Source organism: Argopecten irradians, chromosome 4, assembly GCF_041381155.1.
Source record: "Argopecten irradians isolate NY chromosome 4, Ai_NY, whole genome shotgun sequence".
Classification (NCBI taxonomy): domain Eukaryota; kingdom Metazoa; phylum Mollusca; class Bivalvia; order Pectinida; family Pectinidae; genus Argopecten; species Argopecten irradians.
In genome coordinates this window covers 48581195-48604833 of record NC_091137.1, presented here as the reverse complement: position 1 = coordinate 48604833, position 23639 = coordinate 48581195, and the positions used below count along the sequence as shown (strand labels likewise).

General features: G+C 36.5%; 3 protein-coding genes across 3 annotated transcripts; all 3 read left to right on the top strand.

Annotated features, from left to right (window-relative positions):
* The first annotated feature begins 515 nt into the window (after positions 1-515).
* On the top strand, positions 516-11037 carry LOC138321882 (failed axon connections homolog). The gene is made up of 8 exons (XM_069265888.1): positions 516-833; positions 1157-1280; positions 1524-1726; positions 2385-2462; positions 2895-3013; positions 3344-3405; positions 9845-9899; positions 10362-11037. The coding sequence occupies exons 1-8, from the start codon at positions 703-705 to the stop codon at positions 10451-10453; spliced, it is 864 nt and encodes a 287-aa protein (XP_069121989.1). The 5' UTR covers positions 516-702; the 3' UTR covers positions 10454-11037.
* Positions 11038-13023: 1986 nt separating this feature from the next.
* Positions 13024-20494, top strand: LOC138321885 (failed axon connections homolog). The gene is made up of 7 exons (XM_069265889.1): positions 13024-17258; positions 17842-17965; positions 18327-18529; positions 18845-18922; positions 19186-19304; positions 19879-19995; positions 20365-20494. Exons 1-7 carry the CDS (start codon positions 17128-17130, stop codon positions 20451-20453), a joined length of 861 nt encoding a protein of 286 aa, XP_069121990.1. The 5' UTR covers positions 13024-17127; the 3' UTR covers positions 20454-20494.
* Positions 20495-22631: 2137 nt separating this feature from the next.
* On the top strand, positions 22632-23345 carry LOC138322334 (uncharacterized). Its single transcript, XM_069266371.1, has one exon. The coding sequence runs from the start codon at positions 22632-22634 to the stop codon at positions 23343-23345; it is 714 nt and encodes a 237-aa protein (XP_069122472.1).
* Positions 23346-23639: the final 294 nt, after the last annotated feature.

Below are 23639 nucleotides of genomic sequence, written 5' to 3'. Positions count from 1 at the left end.
AAAAATATTTACTTTATATCCAAATATGAATATCGTATAGTTGACCTAACTTCTACATGTGTGCAAAATTCTATTCCGCTCAATTTTGAATAATTGAAGAAAAGTAATTGATTTATCTACAAATACCATGGTTTATGTACAAATACCACAGATCTAATGGCACGACAACAATGGAGGAATATTATTATCAATCAATTGATTATATTTTTATATCGGGCACATGCTCTGCGTTTAAACCTTACAAATACACATTGATACATATATAAGCTAACGTTAATTTTTCGTGGAATTATCAAGATGTACATATCGGTTACTATTGTCTTTATAATGGTAATTATTTTTTATCTTCATAATGCATAATGTTGTATTCAATTTATCGACTTCTGTTGCGGTAGATAAACTTTCTTGTCACGAATATTTTGTTATTCAGAATTGTGACATTTTGTGCCACATACTTCCTGTAGTCTATCCTAGCTAGATTTGCATGCTCCATCAATTTCAACTGTATGTATGTGTGTGTACACACGTGTACTTGTACACACAATCTGCCCAACGTGCTTCTGTAGACGTTGGCTGTGAATAAGCAGACGATATATATCCTATGCGTGCCTATTCTGTTGACATGACGTATAGTTATGTGTAAAACATAAAACGTCCATCTAACGTTGCACATGTATTAACCTATTGTGTGACCTTTACAAAATGGCGCTGTCCAAAGTGACTGATCTGCTAGCAAACCTCCCTATAGGCGTGAAGGTGTTGGGAGGGACATTCCTCACGGGGACTGTGTTGACAGTGGTATGGAGGAGACTAAAGGGACGCCAAACCAAAAGGTATATTTTGATTATTTTTTTTATGTAAATATGAATAATACTGTAGTAATTATCTATGTAAGAGCAGAATAGGTAAGAGTTATTCCCCTTAGTCTATGTTTTACTTGTCAGCGCGACCAGAGGATTTTGTACACAACACCGTGACCAAGTTCTAGCCGAAGGTAGGTGGCTTTATTCTGGATAATCTTGCTTCCGACCATGGCATTAAATAAAACTATCAATCACTCAATTTTATTAAATTTAAGTAAGATTTTAATGTATGTGCCGTTTGTACTATATTTTGTGTATATAGGTGTTTTTGATTTTTTTTATTTCCCCACCAGCAAAGTTTACCCTCCCAACACCATAGTTATCCATCAGATGGGGCGAGGCCCACACGTCCCCAGCCTTACGCCTTTTGCTATCAAATTAGAGACGTACTTTCGGATGGAGGGCATTCCGTATGAGGCAAGTAATGCCATTATATGGCAATAATCAAGAACTCATCTGGTGTATTGTTTTATCTGCTTTATTTTCGGGATGCAAATTAATATTTCAAATGATTTCACTGAGAAGCAAAATAAGAAGCTCATATTTTGAAATTTAAACTTCAAAACTTCAAAACTTACCATTCGTCGGCGGTGAATTCGAAGCACCTTTAATTATTTATTATTGTTTTATTCAATGTCAATGATACACGATATATTTCAGGTTGAACATAACTGGAATAGGAAAGCTGAGAAAACTGGAAAGCTGCCCTTCTTAGAGTACAATGGGGAAGAGATACCTGACAGTGAGTTTATCTTAGAGTTCATCAGCAAGGAGAAAAATGTCGACCTAAACAAAGGACTTACTCCAGAACAGATCGGAATCGGCAGAGCTTTCCAGAAAATGATGGAGGAAAATACGTACTGGTAGGCATAGCAGTTGCTGCACAGGTCTCAATTTTACAAAGTCAAATACAATTTTGAGAGTACTGTTAAAACTTCGATACTTACGTCTACAAATACAGTTAAATGGATATATAACTGTTTGAGTGAACATGGTCAAACAAAGAAGCCAAATTGTGGTCCACTATTTCATATAATATTTTATAGTGATATTTGTAGGGCAGTTAAATATAGAAGGATGGTTTGGTAGAGCAGCTAAATAAAGAAAGATGGTTTGGTAGGACAGTTAAGAATAGAATGAAGGTACGTCTGACAATGGAAAGAGGGATCTTTTCTTTGCTTTTCAAACATTATCTACACCCCTGCGAGATAGTATTCATGACATCATGAATATTCATGAATGATTCATGAACTTTTAAGACTTGTTAGTAGTTATATAGTGGCGTCTTCACATACGTTTCCATCCAAACAAGAAATAGTATAGTGCACAATTTCCATGGTTTTTCAAATGTTTATAAACATGTTTATCATACATGTTTGTCCGTGCCTTTGAATGAATATTACACAGCCTTGATTCATGAAAACTTGGGATTTTTGATAGATTACTGAGGAATAAAACAAGTAAAATTTTCAGTCCTTTCAAATGAAAATGCTTTTAATTAATTGTTTCTTTGTCATGCAGGTGCTTTGTTAGAGATCGATGGGTCCTCGATGAATCCAGTGCAATCTACAAGCATTTCAACCTCTCCTGGATTGTCATGTAATTATGTCCATATTGTCTGTCAATGGAGACATTAATAAGTAATTATCCATTAGCAGTAACGTTGCTGGAATAATTCGGCTTTATTGGGGTTTGATAAGTATGTATATTAAAGCTAAATATTCAATATGGTATAAATTGTGTAACAAAAATGCTTAAATTCACTCAGTAATATTTTTGAAATATGAAAGTCGGGACATTATAACCCAAATATATTTCAATAAATTAATATATCAAACAACTTTAAGAAGCATCGGAAATGTCACTAAAACATACAATTATATGTATTTGTCAAATTGCCATTAATTATAATGCTTCTGGCTTATCATGTATAATTATGCTTATAAAGTAAGGATGATGTTTGAACAGTGGTTTGCGTCTAATCCGATTTATATATAATGTACAAATAAAATATGTTTAAATCAAAAACAGTTATTTAGTGAAACGAGCACAACGGAAGACGCTCTGGACGCATGGCATAGGTCGATATTCACCAGAACAGCTTCGTCACATCATGTCTGAAGATCTAAAGGCTCTGTCTCGTTATCTTGGTAAATCTTATAACACACATTTCATAGTTCCAGTAACCTCATGTCAACTCACTTTAGTAAATTACATTAAAGTAACTTATTTAAAAGAAAACCAGAATCGTTCGATTTCTCGAAAACATTAAATTCGATTCGGAACATGTTTTGTATATTAGGGCAGCGCAAAAAACTCATTGTAGTTTCTCTGATTTCAAACTCGAATATTCTTTGAAAACGAGCGTAGTCTATTAACATGATTCATCATAGAAATTAAGTAATGATTTATTTGATAAAATTATTTTTTATCAGAAAGTAACTATTCGTGCTAATCTATTCTTTTTGTTAACTTTCTAGGATCAAAGAATTTTCTGTTTGGTGACAAAGCAAGCAAATTTGATTGTGCCATATTTGGGATTTGTTACATTAACGAATAACAGAAAGGAGAAACCAGCAGCTAAATTCAAAACACAATTTAATTATATATACAATATTATACAGAGATGGTTTACAATATCTAAAGTAATTGGTGGTGGTACAAGACTAGTACGATGATTTAAAGTGTTACTTATCTGTATGCGAATGTCCTGGTATAATCCTTGATCCTTCCAGGTTTCAAATTAACAATAATCACAAATCCACAAGGAAATTGAATGTCCACCGATGATTTGTAACGTTCCAGGCAATATGAATAAATCCACACAAAATGTTGTAATAATCCACAGATAAAGTCACAATAGCTCTCCCAATAGAATCTTATATGGCGCTGTACAATTCTTGATATGTCTCATTACAGGTCTCATTACAGTTCTGATTAGCCTTGGGCAGCTGGAGTATATATAGCTAAACCGTAATTCAAGAATATTGGAGAACCTCCTACTTCTAGAAATATCTAACTAAAAACAGTAAACAAGTAAACACACATAACTTTCTGGAAATAGATCATTCTAGATATCTACTTAAAATCAACATTGTTTACAAACATATTTGTTTATACATGATTATATTCTAGAAAGTTCTATAACCTAAATCAATGATATGACCTTCATAGGATGTATTGATAAAAAAAAGCTATAGGAGTTATCTCCCTTATCTCATAACTACATGTATTTAGTGTCATACATAACACACCCCTCCTTAAAGAAAAGAAAGTTTTCTTGAAAAGGAAACTTTCTTCAAATATTAAGTCATATTTAAATCCTTGATAAAGCATCTGCTAGAATATTGTCTTTCCCTTTGATATGTTTGATGTCAAGATTGTATTCTTGCAAAGTCAAACTCCACCTGAGAATTCTTTGGTTTTTGTTTTTCATTTTCCCAATGAATGTCAAAGGGTTGTGGTCGGTAAAGACCAACACAGGCACAACTGTAGTGCAGAGATACACATCAAATTGGTTCAAGGCCAAAATCAACGCTAAACATTCTTTCTCAATGGTGGAATAATTTCTCTGGTGTTTGTCAAACTTTTTCGAGAAATAACAAATTGGATGGTCAATTTGTTCAGTACCTTCTTGCATCAAAACAGCACCAACACCTACATCGCTGGCGTCAACAAACAGTTTAAACTGTTTATTAAAATCTGGAGCAGTCAGAACTGGTGAGTTTGATAGTATGGCTTTCAATTTCTCAAATGCAGACTTACATTCGTCTGACCAAACAAATTTGACATTTTTCTTTAACAAAGCAGTAAGTGGAGCTGCTATAACAGAGAAATTTTGACAAAATTTTCTGTAGTATCCAGCCATACCAAGAAACCTCATCAGCTCTCTCTTGCCTCCAGGAGCTGGAAAATCTATAATTGATTCTACTTTGGCCTGAACAGGTTTAACCTGCCCCTGTCCTACAACATGGCCTAAAAATTCAACAGTTGCATGACAAAATTCACATTTCAATAAGTTTACAGTCAATTTCATGGTAGTGAGTCTTTCGAAGAATTCACGAATCCCGCGTAGATGGTCTTCCCACGTGTCGTGGTAGTTGATGACGTCATCAATGTATCCATCGCAGCCTTCCAGGTCTGATATCACGCTGTTAAGAAGACGTTGAAATGTTGCCGGGGCATTCTTCATACCAAATGGCATAACTTTGTACTGGTACAATCCTTGCGAGGTTACAAATGCCGACACTTCTTTAGCTCTTTCTGTTAATGGCACCTGCCAATATCCTTTCAACAGGTCAAACTTGCTTACGTACTTGGCTTTGCCAACTTTGTCAATACACGAGTCAATCCTTGGAATTGGATAAGAGTCTGTTTTACTGACAGAGTTTACTTTTCTGAAGTCAGTACAGAACCGGTATGTCTTGTCTGGCTTTGGCACCAGAACACATGGAGAGCTCCATTCACTTTTGCTTGGTTCAATAATATCATTGTCCAACATGTATTGAATTTCTTTCTTTAAGTGTTCTTCTTTCAAAGGATTGACACGGTAAGGATGTTGCTTGACAGGTGGCGCATCGCCTACATCCACGTCGTGATAGATAGCATCTGTTTTGCCTGGTGTATCCGGAAACAAATGTTTATACTCAAGTATCAAATCTTTAAGTTCATTGCGTTTCTTTTCCGATAGATGACATAGTTTCTTGTCCAAGTTCGCGAGCACATCTGAGTTCCGTAACTCAACACCACAGTCTAAACCTACATCTTGTACACCACCATCTAAGTCTAATTTACAAATATCAGCTGTACTTTCACTTTGTGATGGTACAGAGGCCAAAGTAGCAATAGGTTGAGAGGTCTTGCTCTCTTCTCTATCTACATATTTCTTAAGCATATTAACATGACATAATTGAGTTTTCTTGCGCCTCCCTGGAGTTTGTACAATGTAGTTAACATCATCGACCTTTTTCTCAACAACATAAGGTCCAAAATATCTAGCTTGCAAAGGCTGACCCGGTATTGGTAATAGAGCCAAAATTTTGTCACCTGGATCAAAACTTCTTGCACGGGCATCTTTATCATACCATGTTTTCATTTTGGTTTGAGTAACGGCCAAATTTTCTTTTGCCAGTTCACATGCCCTTGTCAACCTTTGCTTAAAGTTAGACACATACTCTAAGAGATTCACTTTAGAATCTTCGTCCAAAATTTTGTCTTTCAAAATTTTCAAAGGACCACGTACAGTATGTCCAAACACAAGTTCAAATGGACTGAAACCAAGAGATTCTTGTACAGATTCTCTAACGCCAAACAACAACATGTGTATGCCTTCGTCCCAATCTCTTTTGTTTTCAAAACAATAAGATCTCATCATATTCTTCAATGTCTGATGAAAACGTTCTAAAGCACCCTGAGACTCTGGATGATAAGCACTAGACTTATACTGCTTGATCTGGAGCTGGTACATGACTTGTTGAAAAATACCAGACATGAAATTCGAACCTTGGTCCGATTGGACAGCTTTTGGAAGACCAACCAATGTAAAGAATTTAACCAAAGCCTTGACTATGTTAGGGGCCTTAATATTTCTGAGTGGAATGGCTTCAGGAAAGCGTGTGGAAGCACACATAATAGTTAAAAGATACTCATTCCCAGACTTAGTTTTGGGTAGAGGACCTACACAGTCTATAATGACTCTACTAAATGGTTCCTCAAATGCTGGAATGGGGTGCAAAGGTGCAACAGGGATTTTCTGATTAGGTTTCCCTACCACCTGACAAGTATGACAAGACCTACAAAAATCAGCCACATCCCGTTTCAACTTGGGCCAAAAGAAGTGATCTAAGATCCTGTTATAAGTCTTGGTCACACCTAAATGCCCTGCCATAGGTACGTCATGAGACAAACTTAGAATATCTTGCCTATACCTCGGTGGGACAACTATTTGATTGACAACCTTCCAGTCTTCCTCGGGAGACACATCAGGGGGGCGCCACTTGCGCATCAACACACCTGACCTACGGAAGTAACAAACCGGGACTTTCTCCGCCTCTTCCTCACTCAAAGCCCGATCACACAGTAAGGAGATTTCAGGATCTTTTTCCTGTTCTACTATAAGCTCCTCTCTAGACAAAGATGATTTGCTCATCATGTCAGACAAAGAAGTACCCTTGTTAGGAACAACTCTATCACTATCAAAGTCTACAGGATTGCTCAAAAGATCACACTTGCTCCCGACATCCTCTATATCATGAGCCAAGAAAGTGTCACCTAACCCTGGACTATAATGATCCTCAACTACTGCAACATCAGAAACCTTCTTACTCATTGAACGAGTTACAGCACAAGAAGGGAAAATACCAGGAAATTCCTGTTGAATAGACTCAGCATCATCTGTTTTATCTGGAATACTGGACACTAAGGGATCTACCCTAACTTTCTCTCCAGCCAAGTCATTGCCTAAAATGAGCGACACGCCCTCTATGGGAAGTTCCGGTCTAACACCAATGGTGACAGGCCCAGTAACCAAGTCTGACTTTAAATAAACAGAATGGAGAGGCACATTAACAAAACCTAACTCTACACCTTGAAGCAAAACACTACTACCACATGAGGTCTCCTCAGACAAAGGCACTACGCCATCTAATATCAAAGAATGAGAAGCCCCAGTATCTCGCAAAATCTTCACAGGTTTCAAGTTGGTAATATCACTAGTAAGTGAAACAAAACCTTCAGAAATGAAGGGAGAGTACTTCTCCAAGACACTATCAGACTCTGAGCTCTTAATCTCAACAGACACTTTAGAATCTTCCACAATATCACTAAGTTTCTGACTAGGCTTTGACATAGCTAACACAGAAGGAACTGACTGTTTACGCCTTTGCTCCTTACGCTGGAGAGAATAACATTCAGACATAGTATGCCCTACTTTCTTGCAGTAATTACAAACAGGACCAGAAGGAGACCCCACACCTAGCCTATCATCTGTTTTAGAAGCAGACTTAGTTTTATCACCTAATTTAGGTTTGTCGTTGGAAGGGCCACTAAAGGTTGGGTTCCTAGGCTGACCAAATTTACTAGTACCTGTGGTACTGTTTTTGTCTTGAGAACTGTTTTTAACAAATGAGCCTTTGTGGGTGAGAGCGTAATCATCAGCCATTGTAGCTGCTTCACTAAGTGTTTCAACTTTTCTCTCATCTAAATGAGTTTTTATGTTTGTGTGGACACAACGTTTAAACTCCTCTATCAACAATAATTGCCTCAATTTACCGAAATCCTCATCAATTTCTTTAGAATCACACCACCTATTAAATAATTGTTCCTTTTCTCTGGCAAATTCTACATGAGTTTGTTCATCTCTCTTTCTCGAGTTTCGAAATTTCTGGCGGTAAGCCTCAGGAACTAACTCATAAGCTTTCAAAATAGCTTTCTTGACTACTTGGTAATTTGAAATCTCATCTACAGATAAAGAAGAATAAATGTCTCTAGCTTTACCAATCAAGACACTCTGAAGAAGCATTGTAAGCTTATCTTCAGGCCATTTCATACTGTCAGCTATTTTCTCAAAATGCAGAAAATACTTGTCAACTTCTTTCTCTTGAAAAGGAGGAACTAACCTAATGTTTCTACTGACATCAAAACCTCTGTTTCCTTGTAAACCCCTAAAAGTTAGATTACTTGAACTGTCTTGAGAAGCTAGCTCTAATTCTTTCATTCTAAGTTCTGTTTCAGCTTGAATTTTCTGCTTCTCTAGCTCTAACATCTGATCTCTCTCAATCTCTTTTTCTTTTAATTCTCTTTCAATTTCTTTTTCTCTTAACTCTCTTTCTTTGTCTATTTCTTTTTCTCTTAACTCTTTTTCTATTTCCATTTGTCTTAGTTTCATTTCATGTTCAAGTTCCATTTGTCTAATTTGAATTTCTGAGCTGACTGTTTCCTCTATACTATCTAATGCACTAGAGTCAAATTTGCCATTGTCAACAAAATATCTTATAATTACATTCCTAATTTCAGCTTTCCTCAAATTAGTTTTGATAGTAAGGCCTAAATGTTTACCCAATAACAGTAAATCCTTCTTACTAACTTGCAAAAGAACTTCCAGGGATGGCGCTTTAACAAACTGTTCTACTTGCATAGTAGTCATATTTATCTAGCTGTTGGTTTCAAATGTAAACTCAAAGTTTGTACACAAATTTTGAAAATTTCTTAATTAATTTTTCAAAGTTAGATTTCACAAATTGAATATCGATCCCGGACGAGCCCCCAATTTCTGTTACATTAACGAATAACAGAAAGGAGAAACCAGCAGCTAAATTCAAAACACAATTTAATTATATATACAATATTATACAGAGATGGTTTACAATATCTAAAGTAATTGGTGGTGGTACAAGACTAGTACGATGATTTAAAGTGTTACTTATCTGTATGCGAATGTCCTGGTATAATCCTTGATCCTTCCAGGTTTCAAATTAACAATAATCACAAATCCACAAGGAAATTGAATGTCCACCGATGATTTGTAACGTTCCAGGCAATATGAATAAATCCACACAAAATGTTGTAATAATCCACAGATAAAGTCACAATAGCTCTCCCAATAGAATCTTATATGGCGCTGTACAATTCTTGATATGTCTCATTACAGGTCTCATTACAGTTCTGATTAGCCTTGGGCAGCTGGAGTATATATAGCTAAACCGTAATTCAAGAATATTGGAGAACCTCCTACTTCTAGAAATATCTAACTAAAAACAGTAAACAAGTAAACACACATAACTTTCTGGAAATAGATCATTCTAGATATCTACTTAAAATCAACATGTTTACAAACATATTTGTTTATACATGATTATATTCTAGAAAGTTCTATAACCTAAATCAATGATATGACCTTCATAGGATGTATTGATAAAAAAAGCTATAGGAGTTATCTCCCTTATCTCATAACTACATGTATTTAGTGTCATACATAACAGATTCTTGCCGAGATAAGATGGGCTTCCTTTGGAGGGTTTGGTCCGGTCGTTATAAAGGGTAAGTATAGTCACCGAAAATTCATATCTGGTCGTTCAAAATATTTGTATACATGCAGCTGTTTTAGAAATAGTATGAAATTTAACAACGTATACATACATATCATGACGTATACTAACGACATGTGTCAACACACAAGAAATATACATCAATACGAATATCGTACAGCGTGCGTGCCAAATGAATTATAAATAATCTCATAATTGTTAGGCTGTTTGAAATAAAATAAAACGGCATGAACGGTTTTAAATTGTTTGGGTACATAAAATGAATTTAGAACGCAATAAGCTTTTTCACCAATAATTCAGCTAATCAGATGCGTCATTACAAACAATAACGTTATGTTTTCTGATACAACTATATCTTGAAGTCAGTAAAACGCTTGTTTCAAGCAAGAATGAATTATAGACTATTGCACATTTTGAAATACATTTGCTAAACATTCAGGCTTTCTACTTTCAGAGTACCCAAACCTTTGTGATTATTGTGATCGGATGAAGGAGACGTTTTGGCCAGACTGGGATACAGTTATAAAGCCGGACAACAAACAATAATCAAATGACCAATTTACGCCCTGAAACTTGTTGTTTGTTATTTGTCATACATGTAAGAAGGAAGCTATTTTTCAAAAGAGGAATTGTCTTCGTTAGTAATTCGTAACATTTTACAACATTCTTTATAGATTTAGTTACGAAGAAACCCATGGATACTTCAAATATATCTTAATTGAGTGTATTGTATAAATGATAAGGAATATGAAACATAAACTACAAAATCATATACAATAGAAATGTTCATTATAACACATATTTGAAGTATTCATTTATTATTGTTACCGTATATATAGTTGCCTCTTGGGTGAAATATTATTAGGTCATCTGACCCGAAGGGTCAGGATGACCTATAGTCATCATGTTTCGTCCGTCGTCGTCCGCCGTGCGCCGTGCGCCGTGCGCCGTCCGCCGTGCGTTAACTTTTCACATTTTGAACTTCTTCTCAAGTTCTACCAGTGGGATTTGGCTGAAACTTGCATGAAATGTTCCTGACACGGTCCCGACAAAGTGTTGTTATTTTTCGGGTCGATCCGAAATCCAAGATGGCCGCCACAGCCGCCATCTTGAAAACACATTTTGAACTTCTTCTCAAGTTCTACCAGTGGGATTTGGCTGAAACTTGCATGAAATGATCCTGACACGGTCCCGACAAAGTGTTGTTATTTTTCGGGTCGATCCGAAATCCAAGATGGCCGCCACAGCCGCCATCTTGAAAACACATTTTGAACTTCTTCTCAAGTTCTACCAGTGGGATTTGGCTGAAACTTGCATGAAATGATCCTGACACGGTCCCGACAAAGTGTTGTTATTTTTCGGGTCGATCCGAAATCCAAGATGGCCGCCACAGCCGCCATCTTGAAAACACATTTTGAACTTCTTCTCAAGTTCTACCAGTGGGATTTGGCTGAAACTTGCATGAAATGATCCTGACATGGTCCCGACAAAGTGTTGTTATTTTTCGGGTCGATCCGAAATCCAAGATGGCCGCCACAGCCGCCATCTTGAAAACACATTTTGAACTTCTTCTCAAGTTCTACCAGTGGGATTTGGCTGAAACTTGCATGAAATGATCCTGACATGGTCCCGACAAAGTGTTGGTATTTTTCGGGTCGATCCGAAATCCAAGATGGCCGCCACAGCCGCCATCTTGAAAACACATTTTGAACTTCTTCTCAAGTTCTACCTTTGGGATTTGGCTGAAACTTGCATGAAATGATCCTGACACGGTTCCGACAAAGTGTTGTTATTTTTTGGGTCGATCTGAAATCCAAGATGGCCGCCACAGCCGCTATCTTGAAAACACATTTTGAACTTCTTCTCAAGTTCTACCGGTGGGATTTGGCTGAAACTTGCATGAAATGATCCTGACACGGTCCAAACAAAGTGTTGTTATTTTTCGGGTCAATCCGAAATCCAAGATGGCCGCCAGAGCCGTCATCTTGAAAACACATTTTGAACTTCTTCTCAAGTTCTACCAGTGGGATTTGGCTGAAACTTGCATGAAATGATCCTGACACGGTCCCGACAAAGTGTTGTTATTTTTCGGGTCGATCTTAAATCCAAGATGGCCGCCACAGCCGCCATCTTGAAAACACATTTTGAACTTCTTCTCAAGTTCTACCGGTGGGATTTGGCTGAAACTTGCATGAAATGATCCTGACATGGTCCCGACAAAGTGTTGTTATTTTTCGGGTCGATCCGAAATCCAAGATGGCCGCCACAGCCGCCATCTTGAAAACACATTTTGAACTTCTTCTCAAGTTCTACCAGTGGGATTTGGCTTAAACTTGCATGAAATGATCCTGACACGGTTCCGACAAAGTGTTGTTATTTTTTGGGTCGATCTGAAATCCAAGATGGCCGCCACAGCCGCTATCTTGAAAACACATTTTGAACTTCTTCTCAAGTTCTACCAGTGGGATTTGGCTGAAACTTGCATGAAATGATCCTGACACGGTCCCGACAAAGTGTTGTTATTTTTCGGGTTGATCCGAAATCCAAGATGGCCGCCACAGCCGCCATCTTGAAAACACATTTTGAACTTCTTCTCAAGTTCTACCTTTGGGATTTGGCTGAAACTTGCATGAAATGATCCTGACATGGTCCTGACAAAGTGTTGTTATTTTTCGGGTCAATCCGAAATCCAAGATGGCCGCCACAGCCGCCATCTTGAAAACACATTTTGAACTTCTTCTCAAGTTCTACCAGTGGGATTTGGCTGAAACTTGCATGAAATGATCCTGACACGGTCCCGGCAAAGTGTTGTTATTTTTCGGGTCGATCTGAAAATTCCAACATGGCCGCCACAAACGGCCGCCATCTTGAAAACACATTTTGAACTTCTTCTCAAGTTCTACCAGTGGGATTTTGGCGATTGATCATGCGCTGAAAACTTGCATGAAAATGATCCTGACATGGTCCCGACAAAGTGTTGTTATTTTTCGGGTCGATCCGAAATCCAAGATGGCCGCCACAGCCGCCATCTTGAAAACACATTTTGAACTTCTTCTCAAGTTCTACCAGTGGGATTTGGCTGAAACTTGCATGAAATGATCCTGACATGGTCCCGACAAAGTGTTGGTATTTTTCGGGTCGATCCGAAATCCAAGATGGCCGCCACAGCCGCCATCTTGAAAACACATTTTGAACTTCTTCTCAAGTTCTACCTTTGGGATTTGGCTGAAACTTGCATGAAATGATCCTGACACGGTTCCGACAAAGTGTTGTTATTTTTTGGGTCGATCTGAAATCCAAGATGGCCGCCACAGCCGCTATCTTGAAAACACATTTTGAACTTCTTCTCAAGTTCTACCGGTGGGATTTGGCTGAAACTTGCATGAAATGATCCTGACACGGTCCAAACAAAGTGTTGTTATTTTTCGGGTCAATCCGAAATCCAAGATGGCCGCCAGAGCCGTCATCTTGAAAACACATTTTGAACTTCTTCTCAAGTTCTACCAGTGGGATTTGGCTGAAACTTGCATGAAATGATCCTGACACGGTCCCGACAAAGTGTTGTTATTTTTCGGGTCGATCTGAAATCCAACATGGCCGCCACAGCCGCCATCTTGAAAACACATTTTGAACTTCTTCTCAAGTTCTACCAGTGGGATTTGGCTTAAACTTGCATGAAATGATCCTGACACGGTTCCGACAAAGTGTTGTTATTTTTCGGGTCGATCCGAAATCCAAGATGGCCGCCACAGCCGCCATCTTGAAAACACATTTTGAACTTCTTCTCAAGTTCTACCAGTGGGATTTGGCTTAAACTTGCATGAAATGATCCTGACACGGTTCCGACAAAGTGTTGTTATTTTTTGGGTCGATCTGAAATCCAAGATGGCCGCCACAGCCGCTATCTTGAAAACACATTTTGAACTTCTTCTCAAGTTCTACCAGTGGGATTTGGCTGAAACTTGCATGAAATGATCCTGACACGGTCCCGACAAAGTGTTGTTATTTTTCGGGTTGATCCGAAATCCAAGATGGCCGCCATCTTGAAAACACATTTTGAACTTCTTCTCAAGTTCTACCTTTGGGATTTGGCTGAAACTTGCATGAAATGATCCTGACATGGTCCTGACAAAGTGTTGTTATTTTTCGGGTCAATCCGAAATCCAAGATGGCCGCCACAGCCGCCATCTTGAAAACACATTTTGAACTTCTTCTCAAGTTCTACCAGTGGGATTTGGCTGAAACTTGCATGAAATGATCCTGACACGGTCCCGGCAAAGTGTTGTTATTTTTCGGGTCGATCTGAAATCCAACATGGCCGCCACAGCCACCATCTTGAAAACACATTTTGAACTTCTTCTCAAGTTCTACCGGTGCGATTTGACTGAAACTTGCATGAAATGATCCTGACATGGTCCCGACAAAGTGTTGGTATTTTTCGGGTCGATCCGAAATCCAAGATGGCCGCCACAGCCGCCATCTTGAAAACACATTTTGAACTTCTTCTCAAGTTCTACCTTTGGGATTTGGCTGAAACTTGCATGAAATGATCCTGACATGGTCCCGACAAAGTGTTGTTATTTTTCGGGTCAATCCGAAATCCAAGATGGCCGCCACAGCCGCCATCTTGAAAACACATTTTGAACTTCTTCTCAAGTTCTACCTTTGGGATTTGGCTGAAACTTGCATGAAATTATCCTGACACGGTCCCGAAAAAGTGTTGTTATTTTTCGGGTCGATCCTAAATCCAAGATGGCCGCCACAACCGCCATCTTGAAAACACATTTTGAACTTCTTCTCAAGTTCTACCTGTGGGATTTGGCTGAAACTTACATGAAATGATCCTGACATGGTCCCGACAAAGTATTGTTACATCTCTGGTTGATCCCAAATCGAAGATGACTACCATGACACTATATCTAATTAATTTCCTATATGTTAAGGCCCTTGGGCCTCTTATTTGAAATAAAATTTGTTGTAAGAAATTGAAAATTATCCTGACATGATCCTGACAAAGTGACACTATATATAATTAATTTTACTATTGTCAAGGTAGTCAGATGACCGTTAAGGCCCTTTGGGCCTCTTGTTTTATAAAGATGTGTTCGGGTATCGTGTTACCACATACAGTAAAACCCCTATAACTCGAACAGCAGGGGACCAGGTCAATAGTTCGAGGAATACGGGGTATTCGACTCATCCGAGGTTGGTCACGATCAACAGTCTAAATGTCCGGTCTCAAACTATGACAAACAATGCACGACAATGACATTTTAATTACCCTATCTTTCTACATTTTGGATTTCTTTATTTAGGTGTTTTATTGATAGCAATATCAAGTTGCAAAAAAAATGTATAACATAAATTTAGCGTTTGAAAAAGCTAACGAGAAAGCCCTAAATCATTTACAGCAGAGTAATCTAGGTCAATGTATATGCTACACTGCATATTCTGGTATTCAACCAGAAGAAAATGTATTGTTTGCGGTTTGAAAGTTAGATGTTATAACTTTAAATACTTTAAGTTCAGAACGGAAAATATGTCGGCATATAACATCTAATAAACTATAAGCATCGACATACTCTCAACTTCATCATAAAGGTGGACATATGTAATATCCTTATTTGGGTGAACCATCGTTATTAGTACAAATGTATGTGTGATAAAGTCTTGTATGTGTTTTGATCAATAAATTAAGACATTTATAAAATGCTTTTATTTTCATGTTTTCTTGGAGGGATTGCTACCGATGATGGATACATACCAAAGTCTACTTTTCGCTTGTGTCCATCTTGCATCGAAACGTTTGATTAAATTTCCAAATATGAACTGACTTATAAATACCAAATGATATTAATCATCGACCAGAAATGCGAACATTAAACTGGTATCACGCAGTATTTATAGTATAATATGCTTGGTTTGCCCGTATCAAGTCTACGATTGGTATATTATCTTACAATCTTTGGTAAATACGCATCAGTGTTTAATATGTGAGGGTGATAAGCCGGAAAATGTAAAATTCTTGGAGAAGCTAAACTTAACCATACGGCAGCATCCCTAAACATGCATGCAATGAATGTTGATAAACTTGACTTATATTAAGCGAACACCGTCCAGAAGTAACAGCTATCAAATATGACATATAACGAATGGTCACTTATGTAATTCTGATCTATTGATATTATATTAGTATGATAATATACATAGGTAAATTTAAAATTTATTGTGGTTTTGTGATTTTAATGTTAGTGAAAAGTAGTGGCATTAATTGGATCCCATGCTTGTGATACCCAACATTGTATAGTCAGAGTATTGTCTAATCGCTCTGTTTTGTAATTAACATACATTTAAACATTGATGTCACTATTTTTTTTCATCGGGATATGAAACAAATTTTGTTTGCAAACGGTGTGAATCCGCATAACAAACATTTTTTTTTTTATTTCATAACTCGATGAAATAATAGACTTTATTTAAACTTGATTACATGTTGTGTTTAGCAGCTCTTCTTACACACGGTCAAGAAAAATTAAAAAAAAAAACCAATAGAGTGACATCAATACTTATAGTTAATTTTCTAGACTACTTAATAAACTATATTTACACGTACGATTTAATTGCTTTCCCAATGGATTCTTTTATCCGGATCAATACGCAACATGGTGTCACGATAACGTCGGGATTCTCGGGGCGTCGGGGCGCCATTCCCATGTTTTTTTCATAGTGGTAGGTAAAAAAAGGCCGATCAGAAAGCTGGATGTAATGTGAAAACAAAGAAAACATATCATATCAATATGAGTTTATTTACATTTAAAAAGAAACTCAATATCTAATTTAAAACAAAGAACATTTGAGTCGGTTAATATGGTGTTAAATCTCCCTGATATGATATATAATAATGACCTACTGACTTCACAAATTGGAATCAACTAATAATATGTCTGGTTTATAAAAATATGTTGATTCTAATTGTTCGTCATAACTTATTGTACTAGTTTTAGGTTTTCTATGAGGCCGCCTTTGCTACTCACTTTATCTACACCCTTTTCTTGTCATTCTGATACATCGCAGTTACATCTCTTCGTTTCATTTTGTCAGCAATGACGGAGTGGATCGAAGGGAAATAACACACATATTAGAATACCGTTATTATTCTCTGTTTGCACATCGAATTTATCTGACACACAGCGAGCATTCTAGTTTGTGACCTTTACAACATGGCGCTGGCAAAGGTAACGGATGTGATAGCAGACCTCCCTGTAGGTGTCCGGGCTGTGGGAGGAACAGTCCTGACAGGGGCGGTGCTGGCAGCTGTATGGAGGGTTCTCAAGGGACGTCACTCCAAAAGGTATGGATAAATGTGATGCGACAATAGTAAATAATATCCTCGATCGCTAGTTAGCAAGGCCGGGTTCCTCTTACTAACGTATTACAGTCATAATAAGACAGCGTATCGAAGAAGATAGTGTATATGTCATTTTCTACTGATTGTAAAGTGATTTCTGCAGGCATGTTTCTATCTAAACAGATATAAGACATAAGAACAAGAATTTTACAGTAATCCTGTGTTGTAACTAATGCTTCAGTATGGCATGAGTATGTTTGTCAGTCTATCTGATTTATTTGCATAGTTTACTTCATGAAATATGGTGGTACTCAATAGATTACTGAAGAAATAATAACATATCAAATTTTAAGCTCCGTTATGGCTATAACTTTAACACCTGTTTCAATTTTCGATGATAACATCTTTGTCTTGATTTAGCAAGTCCGGATAATTTAATGCAACGTAAAAAGTTAAATATGACGAAGTTTATACCTTAAATATTATAATGCATAATACTTTTTTCGATGTTGTCATATAAATCGTGGATTGGGGCAATTTTTATACACATGTTTCATATTTTAGTACATAGTTTCTTTTAAAACAGCAAGGTTTATCCCCCCAACACCATAGTTATCCACCAGATGGTGCGAGGTCCGCACGTCCCCAGCCTTACCCCTTTTGCTATCAAATTAGAAACGTACTTTCGGATGGAAGGCATTCCATATGAGGCAAGTATTCTACGTTTTTGTTAAATTTGACAAAATGTAATAAACACGATATTCGACAAATAGTATTGAGAAAAAATATAAATGTTAAAGCAAGCTTTGTGTATTGTGTTTTCATTGCATCAGATACAAACATGGCCTGCAATCTGGCCCTAGAAGTTTTTAGACCCTAGCTATTCCAACATCAGTGGAAGTGTCTGTACAACTGACACCGGCTATTTCATTGCAGTACGTAATTTGATTCTAAAATATTCACAATACTAGATCTAATCGCCATTCAATAAACAGTCCCAACACACACTTAACATTTCACTACCTCGTCAAAGAACAGATGTAAGACTTAAATTGCGATTTAATTCCGAAGGTGGAGCATAGTTTGTTTAGGAGAGCAAAGAAAACCCAGAAGATTCCATTTTTAGAGTACAATGGAGAGGAGATACCGGACAGTGAGTTTATCCTAGAGTTTCTGAGCAAAGAGAAAAACTTCGACCTGAATAAAGGGCTCACACCGGAGCAGATTGGAATCGGCAGGGCCTTTCAGAAAATGGCGGAGGAAAATACATACTGGTGCGTCCATTCTGATTCAATGTAATATTTTCAACAAATGCTATTGTTTAATTTATTGTTTAGTTTAATTATACTGATATTAGTTGACTTTTATGGACGGAATTCCAGTAATATAAACAATTAATATTTGTGTTATGGCCTAGGTGCTATAAATGAATGGGGAAAACCTCAGTCTTTTGACTTCGTTCAACCTTTTCGTAATGTTGTCTTAATTGGTTGGCCCAATTACTTTTGTACATCTGTGTGCATTATGCATATAAATGTGGTAAAATACCATTTTCATTGAATTATTTTTTTCGGTTTTTGATTGTCTAGGTGTTTCGTAATAGATCGATGGGTGTTTGATGAAACCTGTGAAGGGTGGAAGTCTTTCGGCATGTCTTCACTAATGACGTAAGTTATTTTCAATGATTCTAGCTTCCGCCGACTTTCTATTTGAATGCACAAGATCACCCTTCCGCATTCATTGTCATAAATGTAATTTGTTAAAAATACGAATGGCCATTCGTTCATTATGTGGTGACGTCATTCATGCTAGGAGAGAGCACATTTTCCTTTTTGTATTACCATTATGATGCTCTCGTATTTTTCCATAGATACAACACAGAACAAATAAGCACGTCTCTTTCAACTCTATATATTTTAATTTATTATAGGGCGATTTTCAAACGCAGTATACGGAAGGCGTTGTACACTCACGGCATAGGGCGATATTCGCCTGACGAAATCCGTCATATTATGTCAGAAGATCTCAAGTCATTGTCTTACTATCTAGGTATGTATACGGTTCAGTAGAATACTGACCAATCACTTCTTTTCTTCAAAATGTCATTTGCTATCAAACGCCTTCCCAATACAGTTGATCCTGTATTGAGCGGTCACCCAAGGATGCTATCATTCGCCTTCCAAATACAGTAAAACCTGTATTAACCGGCCACCAAAGAGACGTTTAACAAAATATTAATTGTTAAGTAAAACCTGTATTTAACCGGCCACCAAAGAGACGTTTAACAAAATATTAATTGTAATCACTCGCCTTCCCATAAGTCGAACCTGTATTTAGCGGCCACCCAAGAGACTTACAACAAAAAAGATGATTTGCTTGCTCTTTCCTTCCCAATACAGCCACATTGCTGCGACAAAACAATTGTAGTCAATCTACCACTAAGTGTTAATTATATAGTTTGATATACTTTTTTTAGTAATAGCGGGTAAAGTGGCTATCATATGATACTGATACTTATTGGGGGACTTTAGTCAAAGGCGAACGCAATACCATTCCATATACATTACACTTTATTTGTTTAATTGCTACCTCAATGAAACATAGTTAACTGTTGTTTATTCAGGATCAAAGAAATTTCTGTTTGGTGAAAAAGCGTGCAAATTTGACTGTGCCATATTCGGAATTCTGGCCGAGATTAGGTGGGCGTCATTTGGAGGGTTTGGGAAGTCCGTCATTAAGGGTAGGTTTTATTAATAACCACAATTTGTCATTAAAGATTTGATTTATTTTCCCCGTCGAAGTGATTGTCTTTTATTCATATACCCTTTAAAATTCAAATCTTTTAAATAAAAAAGTAATAAGCAAAAACAAATTTCCATGATTGATTTTATTAATATAAATATTCCTTAAATTTGAAATTGCATTATTCAAAATAACTTTCGGTAATATTACATAGTTTAAGCAGGTCCTTTAAAAAAAGAATTAGCTTACCTTAAAGGCATAAAATCGATGTAGACCACAAACAAGTATGGCAAAGTTTGGTATATGTACTTAAATATAATACAATTATATGCAGGCAAACCCTAATAGTATGATTGCTCTTTTACAGAATATCCAAACCTTTGTGAATACTGTGATCGAATGAAGGAGACGTTCTGGCCAGACTGGGACACGGTTATACAGAAAAAACAATCATAAATAACCAAACATGAAATAAAATTTTAAACCAAGAAACACGACCGATAATTGTCACGATCTCATTTTACACAACGATATAATCGCAAAACAAGAGCATTGAGGTTGTATGAATTCAGGTCACATACAAGCATACACATAGCTATATCATATTACTACTGATGCTGGTCAATAATTGATTAACCTGCAGTTAACCTATGTCTGATATGACTGGAGTCAAAGATACACACCTGATAAACAATTAAAACCCAATATTTGACAAGTTTAAAGCCTCTTACGAGTTTCATAGATGTCCGAACTTGGAAACAGTATCTGTACCTGTACAGCTGGTGCTGTTTTAGGAAATACAGTACACCAAAATTAGTATTTTCTAATAGTTTTGAATATATACTTTACATTAATAGCAGATTTGAAAGTAGCTTGTATACACTAAATCAATTATCAGTTCAAAAACTAATAAAAAAAAACCAAATCAAACACTATTTAAAGATGGATTTTATTTTCTACCCAGACCACTTTCTCTTGCGAGATACCTTAAACCAAAAACAAAAAAAGTGTCAATAGGGGCCAAATAAGTGGCCATGACCGATATTATTAAGTATTATTTTACAAAAGTAGCATCTTTATACCATACTGCTAAATCAAATTAATCTCGTAAAAGTATATGTCGAAGGAAAAGGAAAGGCTGAACAAAAGAGAATACAATTATATGATTTAATTTGAATATCTTTTGGAATGTTGTAGTAGACCTTCGTAATTGGCTCTTTGTAAAGCTACACGGGTAATATATCTTCAGGTCAATTTGCCTTAATAAAAAACCCTGAAATTAACATTATGACATTATGCCTGTGTATTTTTCCGAGTTATATTTGTACTAATCAGTCTTCATTCGCCTATGTTTTAACCAGATCCTTTAGACGCAATGATTATTTATATTTCGTTGGGGCCTATTACATGATTTGCAGTTGGGCCCTAAATGACTTTAGTTGTCGATGGACCGTAAAACTGAAACAAAAAAAAAAACAAAAAAAACACAAAAAATACTCAGTCTTTATGGTATAGTATGCTTGGTTTGCCCCTAAAAATCTTCGATTGGTATATTCTCTTACAATCTTTGGTAAATACGCATCAGTGTGCAATAGATAGATAGATAGATATTCTTTATTTCCTCATTTTTATGAGATTACAACAGCAAAAAAGAAGAAAAAAATCCAGTACAGAGTCAATTCATGTAAAATATTTGAACGTTAATATCTACAAATTCGAGCAACGTTGCTACGTTATGCCTGATTTACTGATTGTTCATATTCTAGTTATTTCTTAAAATTCGTCACTCTCATTTATGATAAACTGGACTTATATAAACCGAACACCGTCCAGAAGTAACAACTATCAAATATGACATTTTACAAATGGTCACTTATCTTATTCTGATTTATTGAATATGTATTAGTAAAATGATATCAATAGGTAAATTTACAATTCATTGTGGTTTTATGATTTTCATTGTAAGTTAAAAGTAGTGACATTAATTAGATCTGTACTGATCTGTATATGTACTGTTAGCACGCCTGTGATCACCAACATTGTGTAGTCAGAGTTCTGTCTAAAGGCAATCGTTCTTTTTTGTAATTAACATCCATTTAAGCATTGATGTCACTATTTTTTAATCATCGGGATTTGAAACTAATTTTGTTTGTAAACGGTGTGAATCCGCGTAGCAAACAAAATTTATTTCATAACCCGATGAAAAATAGACTTTATTTAAACTTGATTATATGTTGAGCTTAGCAGCTCTTCTTACACCTGGTCCAGAAAAATTATAAAAAAATTAAGACATCAATGCTTATAATTAATTTTCTAGACTACTTAATAAAATACATTTACACGTACGATTCAATTGATTTCCTAATGGATTCTTCAATACACAACGTCAATTGCTCTATTGTGGCGTCACCATAACGTCGGAGTTCTCAGGGCGTCGGGCGCCATTATAGATTTTTTTCATAGTGGTATGCAAAAAAGAATTGGCCAATCAAAAAACCGGATTTAGAATGAAAACAAAGAAAAAATAATTTATATCAATATGAGGTTATTTGCATTAAAAAAACTCAATATCTAATATAAAAACAAAGAACATTTGAGTCAGTTAATTTGTGTCTACTGTTACTCAGTGTCAAAATGAGCACACCTGAAATCAGTAATAAACTAAAGAAAAGTATTGATACTCTTGTGGCTGTCCGGGACCCACAACAAGTGGATGAAATAGTCAGACGTTTGATGGATAATGATTTATTTAAAACTTCACTCCAAACGGCCCTCGGCATTACAGATCTTAAACACCATGTCAGTAAGCTAGAAGACAGGATTGATGACCTTGAACAATATTCAAGGCGTAACTGCCTCAAATTCCGAGGCATTCCTGAATCTAAGGAAGAGGATACCGACCAAGTGATAATAAAATCATGCAATGAGACTCTGGGTGTCATGGTTGAGTCCTCAGATATCAGCCGCTCCCACAGGGTGGGGAAGCCTAACTCAAATTACCCCCGGGATATAATTGTGCGCTTCATATCTTATAGAGTACGAGCCTTTGTTTATGAAAAAAGATTTGACCTTTTTAATAATCGAAAGCTCAGGAATGAAAATGGCAAAATCACCTTCTTCCTAAATGAAGCCCTCACAAAAACGAGAATGGATGTTTTTGCTAAGGCAAGATACTTGAAAAAGCAAAAGTTGATTTCTGGCACTTGGACCCAGGATGGTAGGATAGTTGTAAGAGGAAACGATGGCCAAAAATCTACAGTTACTACTTTTTCTGACCTTAGAGCCTACCTGGACCCTCCTCCAAAGACCCCCACCAGACCCAGCAAAACGCAGCAGAACACCAGTTAAGTTGTTCTACAGCCTGTGTATGGAGACATGGAGCTGTCTCAAGACTTCTGACTTTAAACATGTACATATATGTACCTTATATATGAATATAATTATTATACTATATCATAATTAAATGTACTTTAATTAAATAAATAATTAGACTATTACTGTAATTATTTTCAATTTAAGTTATGCAAATGAATTTTATAACATTATTGAAATTTACTATTACAGGAAAATGACACATTAGTAGTTGTGTCTACAAAGTTCATATACATTTGTATTATATACATGTATGGGTAATTTACTACT

Bases quoted from the DNA above. Each gene is read 5' to 3' on its own strand.
- LOC138322334 (XM_069266371.1), top strand. From the start codon at position 22,632: ATGAGCACACCTGAAATCAGTAATAAACTAAAGAAAAGTATTGATACT.
- LOC138321882 (XM_069265888.1), top strand. From the start codon at position 703: ATGGCGCTGTCCAAAGTGACTGATCTGCTAGCAAACCTCCCTATAGGC. The intron at 1,281-1,523 runs GCAAGTAATGCC...GATATATTTCAG, and splicing joins TGGAGGGCATTCCGTATGAG to GTTGAACATAACTGGAATAG. The intron at 3,406-9,844 runs TGTTACATTAAC...ACATAACAGATT, and splicing joins ATTGTGCCATATTTGGGATT to CTTGCCGAGATAAGATGGGC.
- LOC138321885 (XM_069265889.1), top strand. From the start codon at position 17,128: ATGGCGCTGGCAAAGGTAACGGATGTGATAGCAGACCTCCCTGTAGGT. The intron at 18,530-18,844 runs GTGCGTCCATTC...TTGATTGTCTAG, and splicing joins GCGGAGGAAAATACATACTG to GTGTTTCGTAATAGATCGAT. The intron at 19,996-20,364 runs GTAGGTTTTATT...GCTCTTTTACAG, and splicing joins TGGGAAGTCCGTCATTAAGG to AATATCCAAACCTTTGTGAA.